The 14,898-nt window shown below is 34.2% G+C and overlaps 1 protein-coding gene across 3 annotated transcripts in view; it reads right to left on the minus strand.

The window, feature by feature from the left end:
- SCP2 (sterol carrier protein 2) overlaps positions 1-14,898 on the minus strand; it is a 141,958-nt gene that overhangs the window by 78,443 nt on the left and 48,617 nt on the right. For all 3 annotated transcript variants that reach the window (XR_002782839.1, XM_011370475.2, XM_011370474.2), the window contains exons 7-10: positions 7,325-7,388; positions 3,891-3,977; positions 2,551-2,701; positions 1,238-1,385 (exon numbers count right to left, since the gene is read on the minus strand). Coding sequence is in view for 2 of the 3 variants with exons in the window: in XM_011370475.2 (XP_011368777.1) it covers positions 1,238-1,385; positions 2,551-2,701; positions 3,891-3,977; positions 7,325-7,388 (450 nt within the window). In the remaining variant the exon portion in view is untranslated. The remainder of the gene's footprint in view (positions 1-1,237; positions 1,386-2,550; positions 2,702-3,890; positions 3,978-7,324; positions 7,389-14,898) is intronic.

Here is a 14,898-nt window from a genome sequence, read left to right on the forward strand (position 1 = left end):
TTATCTTACACCATACACAAATTTACTTAAGATGGATTAAACACTTTAAACATAAAATCTAAATCTATAGGACTCCTAGATTAAAAACAGAAGAAAATCTTTATGACGCTGGAATAGGAAAAAGTTTCTTAGAATACAAAAAGCATGAACCATAATTGATAATTTGTATTTCATCGAAATTTTTAAATTGTGTTCTTCAAGAGAAACTATTAATAAAACAAAAAGGTGGACGTAGTTCCATAGTGTAGCAGTAAGCACATCTGCTCTGCATGCAGAAGGTCCTGGGTTCGTGCCCCAGTGGAGCCATGATTCATGGTCTATGGCCATGCCACCCTGAACAAGCCTAATGTCTGATCTCTGAAGCTAAGCAGGGTCAGGCTTGGTTAGTACTTGGATGGGAGACCACTTAGGAAGACCAGGTACTGCAGGCATAAATAATAATAAATAATAAAAAAATGCAAAAAATAAATAAAACAAAAAGGCAAGCTATAGCCTGGGAGAAAATGTTCACAGTATACATGTATAAGACAAATGACTTGTATCCAGGAAAAAAGTATATGTATATATATACATTCATTCTTACAATAAAAAAAGACAACCTAATAATCAAAGGGCAAAAGATCTGAACAGCCACTTCACAAAAGAAGATAAATGAATGACCAATATGCACATGAAAAGATGCTCAACATCATTAGTCATTAGAGATATGCAAATTAAAACTAAAATAAGACACAACTATATACTCTTTTGAATAGCTAAAATTTTAAAAACTGATCCTAGCAAGTGTTAGTGAGGATGTGAAGCAACTAAAACTTTCATACACTGCTGGTACTAATGGAAAATGGTACAACCACTTTATAAATGAAAAAGGAAAAAATCCTCCAGATCCCACCAACTAGTTTTTCCATTTTCCTTTCTGCAAGTCTTTATTCAAACACAATTTGAAATAGTTGGAATTTCAAATGTAATTTTCTATCCTTTTCCCCTCCACTTAGCAGTACATTATAAGTACCCCTGATTTATACAACACAAATTTTTTGTACACTCAGTGTTACTATTGTCCAAGACTATATAGTCTAAAAAGTCCAGTATCAAGATAGCTTACATTCACTTTGCATAATGTGGCAGAGTCAACATGGAGGAAAAGGCAATTAACAAATTCTTTTGTTCAATGGTGATGATGAAATTTTCTCAGAGAAATGTATTAAGTTAACATGCATCTCTTGAAAGATATTACCTTCTGGACAGAGTCCCAGTGCTTCATAAGTAAGGAGTTCATTGACAGAAAAACAATCGTGAAGTTCTATTACATCAACATCATCTGGTGTCAGGCCAGATTTTTCATAGCACTTTCTGGCAGCTTCTTTACTTATATCGAAGCCAACCTAAAACCAAAACTACATATAAATAAAGGGCATCAAAACTGGGACTTTTATATAAAGATTATAAGAAATTAATATGTATAACTTTAACAGCTGAGAACCGATCACACATATTAAAGTATCAGTTGATTCTATATGATAGCCAAAGTCCAAATAAAAGGATATCCAGGAAGGAGACTGTACATATTAAATTCTGTACTATAAAGGACAGAATTTTAAATAAGATATATAAAAAGGACTTAACTTCTTCAGGCCATTTCTTAGGCTAAGTTACAAAAATTCTATCAAACCACAATGTATAGTTATGATAAACAGACTGAAGAGATTTATCAACAGATCATTATGATTCAGATACACTAAAAAAAATAACAGGGGAAATTTACATGAAAATAAACAATTTTCTTTTAGAAGATCATATGAGATTCAAACATTGTTCCAAAATCCATGCTCTTAACAAACTCTTTGGTCATGCAACCTGAACTTCTCTACAAAGAATAAAATTGTGGCATAATGGAAACTGTACTGTTTATAAGCAGAAAATCTGAACATAAGTTCCATCTCTACCATATCCTAGCACCCTAGCTTTGTGATCTTGGGCAAGTTATAGGGACAATTTCAAATTCAAAGCATTACTGTAAAATCATTTTGTAAACTATAGTTTACCAAAGAATTGTTTATATATGTATATGTATACATGCATATATTGAATATGTGTGTGTGTGTGTGTGTGTGTGTATGTATATATCTTCAAATATTCAACTAACTCTAAGTCTGAATTCTCATCGTTTTTACTTCCTCTATTTTGTACTCAATCTTCAATCAGGATTTTGAAGCATCAAGAAAGTTCCCTGAAAACATCTTTATTTTTCCTTTACCTCTGTAAGATTGGAGTTCTGGGCATATCTCGCCAACTCAGAATAAATACAAATAGCACATCTAAGTTAGTTAAAAATTATCATATAATGATATATGGCTCTATCATGGGAAGCATAGATTTTCATCAATTATTTTCCCCTAACACATTCTTAAGAATGGGTTATAATATTAAATTTTCTAGACCATTTTTTCAAGTAAATTACATCCAGAGCCAATAACAACATGTTGTCACTTTGAAGTTTTTAAAACAGAAATCCCTTGATTAATTAACAAAACAGAATCTCAGACATACCAATTTAATAATGCTTTTTCCTTCAAATGAGCTTGGCAAATCAGTCGCCATCTCTTGTGCCAAAATTTCAACAGCTTTGGACTGAAGGTTATGCTTCTTTACAAATTCTTCACTAGCTAAAACTGCTGCTGCAGCACCATCTGAAGTGGGACTAAAAGGAAGTAAAAATAATTATTTACACCCAGTCCACCTCAATCCTAAGATTTCAGACTAGAAGTTCTTTCTGAGAAGAAAGGCTGAGTATGCTCGCTGGTCACTGGATGGTTTTCTTTGTGATATCTACAGTTAAAACTTACACATGCTTCCCACCTGAGGACTGAACCTCTATCAAGAACTTAAATGATGTCAGTCACTGCTTGATCTCTAAGAGTCGCTCCCAAAAAGTTTTTACTACAAAGAATCCTGAATTTGCTTCTGCAGATGCTGACTGCAAACCTGGTGACTTCTGAGAAGTACACAAGGTTATTCCCAGCTTAGCACAATAAAGGTTATTCCCAGCTTAGCACAATAAAGACTCTACTATAGGCCTAACTAGCTCCAACTCTGCTACCTCCCAAATAATTCAGTCTTGGAATACTTTTGAAAATGGGGAAAGGATGGAATAGGGGATTCCAGAAAGTCCATGGTTTGGTTAGGCTCTTGAGATCTCAAAATACTTCTTTTCCTTAGAGCAAGCTGTGAAGGAAACTGGCAAGCACAAGAAGCCTTCTGTGAGTTCAGCTGGACTTTATAAATGGGCAGATAAATACAACACATAAAAGCTGACCCCACTTGTTTACTTGATTCCAGCCAGTATCTCCAAGGCACAGCCAGGTATTAACTAGGCACAGGAAGGAACTACGCAGTACTAACTAACTCAGTGTTCTAGGAGATAGATATTGTCAAGCAATTTTCAAATTGCAACTATTATCACTATTAGGGCTATGGTTTTCTTCTTGTGTTATGTTTACTCTTAGGTACTATGATACAGTAAAGTTTCCTGCAGTAGAAGTATACAATTAAAAAAAACAAAATGCTGGAGGGAAAAATCTTTAGACTCTGCTGGACTCCTAAATCACATTTAAATGAATAAATACAATTAAAGTAGGTAGAAGTCATGAGAGACAGAAGTAAAATACATAATTTTCCAAGGGGAGAGACAGTCTGTCTCTAGGTGGGAGAAGGAAGTGAGGGTACTCACTCCTGAGTGAGGACCACACTGGTAGGAGTTTTACAGAAGCAAATATAGATACAGTAAAGATATACCCAGATACAAAGCCTAAGGTTTACCCAATGGCTGGGGGGGTGTGGGTGAGGGGGAGCAGTTACTTCTATTAAATATTAAAATGTGTTTTCCTTACCAACATTGTAAGAGAGTAAGAAAATCAAAAATTTTTTTAGATGTCATCACTTCATCTAAACTGTATTCCTCTTGGAACTGGGAATACCTAAATGCAAAACAAGTAGTTAAAGAATGTGAGGTACCAATTACAATTTTTGTTGAAGATGTTCTGTACAGAAGTTAAAGAAAGAATAATATGTAAGCATTCTTTTCACAACCAAAAGATACACTTTTATAAACAATTTCAACCTTTAATCAGTAAGTTATTTAAACTGAACTTTTAAAAAATTGTAACTTCAAAATATCATATGCTGTATAATAAAAAAAACTGTCTGGTCTTTGTCCTGGGTTCCAGTCACAGAGCTTCTAAAATCCCTGGAATTTCCTGAGTGACAAAAGTGTCTTTGTTATGCTAATAAGGTGGCAGCTAGGGGTAGAAGATGAGGCGGGAGAAATGAATGTGGGTTAGATCATGAAAGGACAGTATATGGTGTTTACATTTTTTACTGAAAGCAATGAGGAACTAAAGGATATTAAGCTGGGAAGGGACATGATCAGATTTGTATCAAAGGAAAAAAACTGTGGTATGGGATGGTAAAAAGGTATTACCAAAAGCAAGTAAACCAACTAAGAAATTGGAGCAATAATTATGGCAAGAAATAATAATGACCTAAATTACAGAACTGGAAGTGAAAGATGGGAGGAGGGATAAATTCAAAAGATAGCATGGAGACGGAATCACTAGGATTCTGTTCATCTCCAAGTCATCAGCAACTCACATGGGACACTGAGGAAGAAGGCAGAGTTGAGGCTGGCTTCTAGGTTTCTGTCTTGAATAATTAGGTATATGTTACATCAATCATCAAGATGAAGACTGCTGAAGGGAAAACAGGATTGAGGAGAAATGATAAATTCTGTAAGAACATACTGACTCTGGGTTACCTACGGGACATCCAAATGAAGAAGACATGAAGGAGAAAGTTACAGACACAGGTGGTATGTGTTATCTCTAATCCTATACTACTTATCACAGATTCTCCCAGCCTTTAATTATTCTTATAATTTACGAGGAAGCACTTAAGAATAGTTTCTTAATTCAATCTTCTTATAAACAAGTAACAAGGTATCTCTAATGACAGGTCAGCAAACACAGAATTCTCTTTCTTCACTACCCTAACAAAAACTAGTGCAAGAAGTTAGCACCTGAAATTTCTGATTCAAATCTAGAAGGATATTCTTGCCTGTTTCAGAGTTTTAAATGATAAAACTGACATCCAGAAATAACATCTGCCAATTCAACGTGATTGAGAACTTATAATATATAGTGGAAGATCCATGCAAGCAAGAAACTTATCTGTCTTGTTCATTGCTGCATCACTAGCAGCTAAAGCAATGTCCTGCACACAGTAGGCTACTGAATACATACTTGTTGAGTGAATGAAATTCCTTTTAGAAGAATGCTGTAATAAGTGATAAATAAGGGTCTTGTTAGACACCAAGTTAGATGAAGAGAAAGACTTGGAAGCTTTGATTTTCTGGGGAAAGTCAAGAGTTGTTCTTTGGAGCCTCAAAGCCAGGAAACTACACTGCCGTCAATTCCTCAGTAAGCTGGCACAATTCCCTACTGGTTTCAGGAAATCCCAAGGATTTTTAGTGGTTCTCCAAGTTCTAAGGACAAGGAAATCAGCTCTTATTGCCTTAAGACTGCTCGTCCTAACTCTACTATTCAGTAGCAGCAAAGTTTCATTGAGTATATGCTATGTTCCAATACCCTGCTAGATACTGAAGATACAAAGATGAAACATAATCTCTGTTCAAGGATCATCATTATCAGAGGAGAAAGGCTCATAAATAATTAAGTATGAAACAGTGTGATGTGTTATAATAGAAGTATAGAGAGTACAATGAAACTCATGAAAAAAAAAATAATTATGCCCAGGAATCTTTAAGAAGGTGTTAAGAGAAGCAATATTTGTGTTGGGACTTGATGGGTAAGGAGATGTTCACTTAGAATGGCAGAAGACTATTCCAGGGAGAGCTAACAGCATAAGTAAAAACAAAGAAACAAGTCCTATACAGTATATTTGGGAAAAACCAAGTAATCTGATGAGACTAGAGATTAGGAATATCCAGGAAAGCGGTAAGAAACAAGACCAAGAAAGGAGAATGGGGCTAAATTATAACAGGCTTATTATGTCATACGAAAAAATTTAAATTTTATCATATAAGAAATGAAAATTCACTAAAGCTTTCACAATACCCTTAGATCTTTCATAAAATACCCTTAGGTCTAGGGCATGGAATTAGATATTTGTTAATTAAGTATGCCTAAATTCAAACGTCAATTTAAAATTAGGAGAATGAGGAGAACTAGCAGGAGCATGGAGTACTAAGGAATCTGTGGTAGTGATCCACTTGTGGTAGAAAATGTTCCTTGTCATGGTTTTATGTTTATTAAATATGGAAAAATTTGTTTAATAATTCAGAAACAATTTACTGAGCACCTATTATATTCTAACCTCTGTGCTAAGCATTAAAGATAACAGATAGTTCTTCCATTCAAGGAGTTTATAATCTAAGAGGAGGAAAAATACAAACATTAGTTTGCCACTACTGAGAATAATCCTGAGTGTACTGCCTAATTTCTGTAAGCACCATTTTCCTTATCAAATGAGAATAAAAATATCTACCTTATAGGGTCCTTCAGAGGATTAAATGAATGTGTACATAAAAGTACCTAGCACAGTGACAGAGTTGGCATTTAGTAAGGCTAGCTATTATTCTTTTAGTACCTGGTGGTACTGCTTTTGTACAGATTCTAGTAATATGGCACTAATTCAAGTCCCAGTGAACCAATTTTATTTAGCAACTATTAAGTACATGCTATGAGCCAGGTACTATGCTAGGTACTAAAATATTACTTCAGAATATTTTTTAGGATATAAATAACCATATTATTCTAACAGAGTAAGAGTTAATGACACTAACGTAATCGAAATGCATTACTAAAGTAATACAAATAATTTAATATAAATTAAAATAGCTACTAATATGCATTCTACAAACCTTTTAGTTGATCAAATGAATTAAGAAAAGTTTTAAAGAATAGCTTAAAGTGGTGACTAGTTATTTCCAATTAAAAGTATTACAATAAATTTTATTCACTGGAGTTGCAATCTTTGACCAATTACATCTTTTAATATCTGCCATTCACATTCTTTCTTAAAAGACTCATTAAGTTTAAATGGTTTTCTAAATATAAACAGACCAAAAACTAAAACTAAAAAGAAGTCAAAAGTTTACTTGGGCACAAGCCTTTTATAAGAAAAAAATAAACAAAACATTCTGGTTCATATCTTTGAGGTCTTGCATTAGCTTTTCAAGTAGTAAAGTTACATGTTATACAGCAAGATAATCCAAATTTTCGCAATTTCATATATCTGAAATACTTACGGGTTATTAACCGAATGTTTATGATTTTTCAATCCAATTTTTGCGAAGTGTTCAACTTTTGTTCCTACAGAGAAAGTAAATAACTATTAGTGAGTTAATGTTTTTCTGCTATTTATGAACAAATGGTACTCAGTGTCCCATATTTTCCTTTGCACAGATTAAAGACGTCAACATTAATTCCCTCAACAAGTATTTCTTTGTCATTAAACTTGGGTATATTTAATGAATTAAATCAACCAATAGGCCCACAATATGAAAAGAGTTCAGACTGGCCTATTCTACCTAGTATAACTTGGGTCCAATTTCAAAAACTAGAAAATAAGGCAAGAAAGAACACTGCCAGCAATTACTTAGGAAGTCTGCCAAAATATCCCAATGCCCCAGGAATAAGTGAATTTTACAATTCACACAACCCTCCAGGGCCTGCTCTTCTCTTTCCTTTTGATAGCTCTTTTGATCGTTCCTAACAAGAATACAGATGCTTTTCAAATTCCTTAACAGAAAGTTTACAGAATAGTCTCAGGAAAACAAAAGCAATCACATTAATTAAGTAAATTTGTAAAAACAAAACTAAACAAAACAAAACACACACACACACACACACACCCCATTTTCATTGTTTTCAAGAAGATAAAAGAGAATAAAATGGCTTTGAATTATCCTTTAAAGCTAGAAAGACCAAGGACTGGAAAGTCCACTGACTGGAGCTAATGTTATATTAAAAATGTCACAATACAGTAAAAAAAGGCACCATTTCCGTTTTATCTCTATCTTCTCTGCCAAGGAGAAGTGACATAACTATTATTTATTAAGAGCAGAGAAGACATAAATATAATTGACCCAATCTTATCTCACTTCTAGTTTTAAAAAGGGAATAAGATGGATTCCATCTGATGCAAGACAAGGCAAATTCCCCAAGTAGTGGGGAACTCAAGCCCTGCACTGAGAGAGAAAAGGGTTCTTGGCTGAGCACAAGAAAGAATTCAAATGCCCGCCAAAATCAGAGTCAAAAGGAAAGTTTATTGGAGAAGGAGTAACACTCCACAGACAAAGCCTGGTCTCCTTTCAGAGGCAGAGAGTGAGAGAGCCTAAGGGAGACTCAGAGCGTCAGAGACAATTGAGATGGAGACAGTAAGAAAAACAGAGTAAAGAGACTGAGAGGGACCTCGAGTGTTCTGGGAATTCAGTTTATGTATTATTCTTTAGTTTCTGTGTGAATTTAAAGACTTTGTTTACTCATTTTCCTTTGATATGTGCATAGAGTGAGAAAGGATGAGAGCATGTAGCGTGAAAGGCCTGCTAGCAATTACCTTCGATCCATAGGGTTCCCATGATTTTAGCCATAGGGAATTAATGATTTTATTTTGTGTAGGGTGCCAGTTAAAGACTTTGTTTTCCTGTTTTACCTTCACGATGTGAGAAATGGTTTGTTCACAATCCCTGCAGAAATCTTCCTTTGTTCTGCAGGTTTCCTCCTGGTCTGGCTGTAGGGCTAACTGCATATTGCAGTCTCTAAATATAGCTTAATTTAACATATTAGTTCTCTTGCCTTCTTCCTCCATTACATCCACACTGGTGATTTCATACCAGTAAGAATGGTGATCAGGAGGCAGCCAATATGGGTTCACTAAGAACAAGCTACATCATATTAATATCTTTAATTGATCAGATTGACTGGAAGATAAAATGAAACATGGTAACTGGATATCAACAAGACAACTAAATTTTTCATGACATCTTTTGGAACAAGAAAAGGAAATACTGTAATGTGGGTTTTGTTGTTTTTTGCGGGGGGCGGTGTTACTAAAAGGTATAAGGATTCTTCTGTCATGTAAGTTGATATACTGGGTTAAACAAAATTGAACAGATTTCTTTATGGCAAGTTATTCAGAGCCTTTACTATTGCATATGTATTATGACTATCCAATAGGAGGTTAAAGTATGAAGCATATCCCATTATGGAGCATCTTATGAGCTTAATGTCCCACAGAACATACATTAGGAAACAATAGCATTGATTAATGCATTAACCTAGAGAAAAGTCTCTAGTGATAACTAACTTCTAACCTCAGCCATGCTCTACTTTAGGAAATCAAAGGCACTCTCACCAAACCTGAAGCTGGGAGGGAATACTATAATGTTGGATCCAAGTAGTCTTCAACAAAATTTATCGATAGGATAAATAAGAACATAACTAATTTAATGCCCAGTTCTATTCTTGGACCACCCAAGGCAACCTGGAAAAAGGAGCAGCAACTATGAGAAAGGTTCTGCAGTTCTGTTCCACACAAGCTCAGTGAGTTAACAGTGTAATGTGACTACCAGGAAAGCTCAAGTGCGATCACAGTACAGCAATCAGATTGCAGACAACGGGTCATGAAACAAGTCTAATGAGAAATAATTAAAGAGGAGAAGAGAAATTAAGTGCAAGGTCAGGCTGGCTTCAGATATCTGAAGGGCTATAAGGTGAAAGACTCTTATTCTGTCAATCTTAGAAGACAGAAACAAGACTATGGGTATAAATTATAAGGATAGAGATTTGACTTTAACATGAAAAAAGAGCACTGTAACAACTAGAATCACCCCCAAAAAATGGAATGAGTAACCTCTGTTGATGCCAAGTTCCTTGTCACAGTACACAGTACAAATGCTTTATTGTCATTTATTAGAAGATTTATAAGCAATTCATGCATAGATTGCTAGGAAATCAAGAAGCAAAATTATATGAAAGCACTTGGCATAGAGCCTGACATGAGGTATTCAATAAGTGTTGATGTCTTTTCTTCTTTTTTTCTTACCATGGGATCCAATTAATCTACAGAAGATAACAATCCTTTGAAAAATATACTGCCAGTCACTTACCATATATTTATTACACCTGGCACTGATGAAGACCTTGTTGACTACTGATTCTGACCTGCCAATTCAGATTTTTGGCTATTTAAAAAGATATGCTGGTATAAAAAAGATTTCAATCTCCTTGAATCAAACTTTGAAGTGACAAAAATCTGCTGATTCTACAAAGCAATGTAAGCAACTATAAATATTCTTATGTACTCATTTCTAGTGCACATCCACAAACAATTTCAAATGACAACTTAAAATTCTATAAAATTCTATAATTCATTAAAAAAATCTGTTGAATGAAGAATAACAGTTCAACTAAAATACTGTACATTTATAGTCCAAATTTTAGATGAGAAACCATTCAACTATTCTGAGTAATGTAAAAGTTGAGAAAAGATATAAACGTAGAAACACACTGGTCACATGATTTCCAGGTAGTAGAGAACAATGGAGGCTGCCTAAACCTGTCTCTCTCCATAAGAACGAATAACACTGCACAGAACCATACCCTCAGCATAGCTAGAAAAGAGAAAATCCAAAATTCCAAATTATTTGTAAGTGGAAAAAAAAAAAAAGAATAGGGAAACAATTACCAAACTCTAACTAGCAATTGCTCACGCTCCCACAGCAAGCCTTTGGAGGAAAAAAGGTCAATCTGAAGAAAAGCTGCAGGCAAGAAAAGAGGGAACTAATGGCAGGCCTGCAATTGCTCTAAAACTAGACGAGAAAGAGAAAGAGAAAGACTCCCCACCAATTGTGAAAATATTGAAAAAAATATTCCTGTAGATCAAAGCTTGACTATAGGGAAGGGTTTGAAAAGTACAGGACATTTGGGCTGGTGATCTTTGAAAGGCAATGCTTCTGGGAGGAAAAAAAAAAAAGGCAAAAAGAAAGGGAAAGTCACCCTTTGGCAATTGAATGGTGAAAAAAAAAAATCAAAAGGAGAAAAATTTTAAGGTCCTGTAACACACACACAAAAAAATCAGAAGTCACATAATCCATCTTTCAAAAAATCCATCTTTCAAAAAATCTACTACAGAAACGGGACATAAGAGGACACCATAGACCTAGGAATCCCGAATCTAAAAACTACTTTCAAATCACAATTCAGTATAACTAGAAATTATTAATAAAATGAAAAATTAAGTTGACCTAGAAATTTAAATAATATTTCCATGAAACAACTCAAGTTAAAAAAGGAAATACAAATGGAAATTACAAAACTTCTGGAAAAATAACGATATTGAAAATACTACATATTAGAAACAATATGATATATTTAAAGCGGTAATCAAAACAATACACAGCACTAAATAGTTATCAAGAATAAAAGAATGATAAAATAAAATATTCATCAATTAAAAAAAGAATGCAGTCCTGATACACACTACTACATGAATGAACTGTGAAAACATTATGCTAAGTGAAAGAAGGCAGTCACAAATAGACAAACTCATAAAAGCAGAAACTAGATTAGTGGTTGCCAGGTGCCTGAGAGAAGAGGCTAATAGAGAGGATTTCTAATGGGTTTGATGTTTCCTTTCTGAGGTGGTGAAAATGTTCTGAAATTAGATAGTGATGATGGTTGCACAACTATGAAAATATATTTAAAAATCACTAAAAGGATGAATTTCACGGTTTGTGAATTATATCGATAAATTTAAAAATTATTTTAAATACTTAAATATTTTAAAAAAATAAATTCCCAACTCAAAAAGCTAGAAAAACAACTACAAAGTAAATCAAAAGAAAGCACAAGAAAAATAAAAGCAGAAATTAATGGGTAAAGAATAGAAATAATTAATCAATCAAAATCCTGTTTATTTGAAAATGTTAGTGAAATAAAGAAACTACTACCTAATTTAATAAAGAAAAAAGGGAGAAAGCATAAAAGAACCAAAAATAAGAAATAACAAGAGGCAAATACTACTAAACAGAAACAAATTTCTAAGTTGTAAAAGACTACTTTTCAGATATATATACAAATAGATTTAAAAATCTAAACGAGATAGATAATTTCCTAGATAAATATAGATGGCCAAAATTGACCCTAATGGAGATAGAATGCTTAAACGTAGAGAAATAGATGATTACCAAGCAACTACTACCTTGCCCCGCAAAAGAAACAGGCCCAGATGGTTTCACAGGGAATTCTACCAAACCTACAAAGATCAAGTAGTCCCAACGCTCCATAAATTTAAAAGTGCATTAAAAGTGAAGAAAGCCTTCTTATTTCTTTTTATGAAACACATAAACTTGATAAAGACATAACTAAAAAAGAAAATTACAAACCAATATTACTTATCAATATTGATTTGAAAGTACTAAATAATAAGGACAATCTAACCCTACATTAAAAAATCAATATATCATGATCAAGTGAGATTTATGCTAGATATGCAAAGTTGGTTCAATATCAAAAATCCATTAATAAAATATTCTATTAATAGACCTAAGTGGAGCATATAGTGCAAATAACTCCACAGATGCTGGAAATGCCCTTGAGAAAATGCAATACCCATTCTTGAAAGTAATAAAAAAGCTCAGGAAAATCAAAATTAATGGATATTTTCCCCACACGATAAAGTAAATAAACATGCACAAACACACATATGAGATCTTGAAGCCAGATCTTTTTTTTTTAATTAATTAATTAATTTTTTTATGGTGACATTGGTTAACGAAATCCAATAAGTTTCATCTGTACACTTTAATGGTAAGGCATATATGTATTTACACTGTGTGTTCACTTCCCACCTGAAGCTAGCATCTTAATGAAATAATAACACCTCCCATAATGGATTGTTGTGAGAACTGAATGAGATGACATAGGTTTTGGAAATTCACTTAGTCATTCAACAAATGTTTACTGAGTATTTAAATATGCTAAGATTGTAGAAGAGAAAGGGGAAAAGGACTGTCTTCCAGCTAGGTTACCTGCCAAGCACTGTGCTAGGCTGCTAATGTAGCTTTCACAGAGTTTATAGATGAATAAGGAAGACAAATGTTAAACAAGTAAAACCATATGCAATAAATATATGAATATAAATAGTACTAAGTGTTATGAAGAAAAGCAAGAGGGGGCTATCTATGAAAGAGGATAACAGGAGGGATCTAGTTCAGTTTGAATGGTCAATAATCTTTCTTTGGAGATTAATTAATTATTTACAGAATACCAGGCACTGTTCTGGGTAACAGTCAATGATCAAGGAATAAAACAAACAAAATCTGTGCCCTTGTGCAGAACTTCAATTCTGGCTGGAGGAGACAGACAACAAATAAGAAAAAATATATATGACAGATTTTTGTTAAGTGTCATATAAAATGATAAAGCAGGAGACAGGAGAAAAAATTCTGGGAAGGAGAGTGATGAAAAAAACAGAAGGTAACATTTAAGCAAAAATAGAAGGGTGCTAGCACTGATGGTATCTTAGGGTAGAACATTCCAGAAGAAGTAGAAATGGCAAGGCTAAGGCTCTGCCTGAAGTAGGAATGTGCTCACTGTGTTTGAGGAACAGAAAAAATAGTACGGCTGGAGCAGAATGGTGAAAGAAAAAAAATGACAGATAAGGTCAGAAAGCTAATGAGGGTAGGGGATCAGATCATTTAGAAGCTCGTAGGCCATAAGAAGATCTATAGGTTTCAATTTAAGTGTGATGAAAACACAATAGAGAGTTTTGATCAGAGGAGTGAAATGATCTGGCTTAGACTTTAAAAGCACTACTCTGACTGTAAAACAAAGAATTGACTATAGAGGTATGCAAGCAGAAACAGAAAAATTAGTTAGGAGACTCCTATAATCCAGGCGAGAAATTATGGTGGCTTGCATATACTAGAAGTGGTGGAAATGATGAAAAATGGATATTCTGAGAAATGGTTAAACATGTTTGCTGATATACTGAATGTCAAGTATGAGGAGAATTAAGAATGGCTCCAAGGTTTTTGACCAAAGGTCCTAGAAAAAAGGAGTTATTTATGAAATAAGGAAGAACAGACAGGAAATGGGGAAGTTCAAGGAAAGAATTAAGACTTCAGTTTTAGACCAGTTAAATTTGATGCCTATTAGACATACCAATGGAGATATTTTGGTAAAGTACTGGAGATATAAGATTGTTTTTTAAACCTGAAAAATAAGATGTAGCTGATCTTGAAAGAACAGAGTAAAGAGCACTGTAGCCAAAGGAAATATGAGACTGAATACGAGACTGAATATGAGACAGGGAATAGGTTGGCTTACTGAACACAATGAAAGGAGGCCAGTGAGCTTTCACACAGAGAGACTAGAAAATAGGAATGAAAACAAGAAATGATGTTTTAAAATAGAGTCTCTTTATTACACAGTAATAGATAATCAATACATGTATTGGTACCTGAATGCTATGGACTGAATTGTGTACCCCCCAAAATTCATATGTTGAAGCCTTAATACCCGAGGTGACAGTAATTGAAGATGAGGTCTGGGGGCAGTAATTAGGGTAGATGAGGTCATAAGAGTGAAGTCTTCAAACAAAGAGGAAGAAAAAGATGTATCTGACTCTGTCTCTGTCTCTCTGTGTTTCTGTCTTTCTCTCTCCTTCCTCCCCACTCTCACCACCCACACAAAAGAAGAGGTCATAGGAGTACGCAGTGAGATGGCAGCTGCATACAAGCCAAGAGATGAGGCCTAGAATAAAACCTATCTTACACCTTCCCAGCCTCCAGAACTATGAACAATAAATTTCAGTTGT

The sequence above is a fragment of the Pteropus vampyrus genome, unplaced genomic scaffold, assembly GCF_000151845.1.
Source record: "Pteropus vampyrus isolate Shadow unplaced genomic scaffold, Pvam_2.0 Scaffold170, whole genome shotgun sequence".
NCBI lineage: Eukaryota > Metazoa > Chordata > Mammalia > Chiroptera > Pteropodidae > Pteropus > Pteropus vampyrus.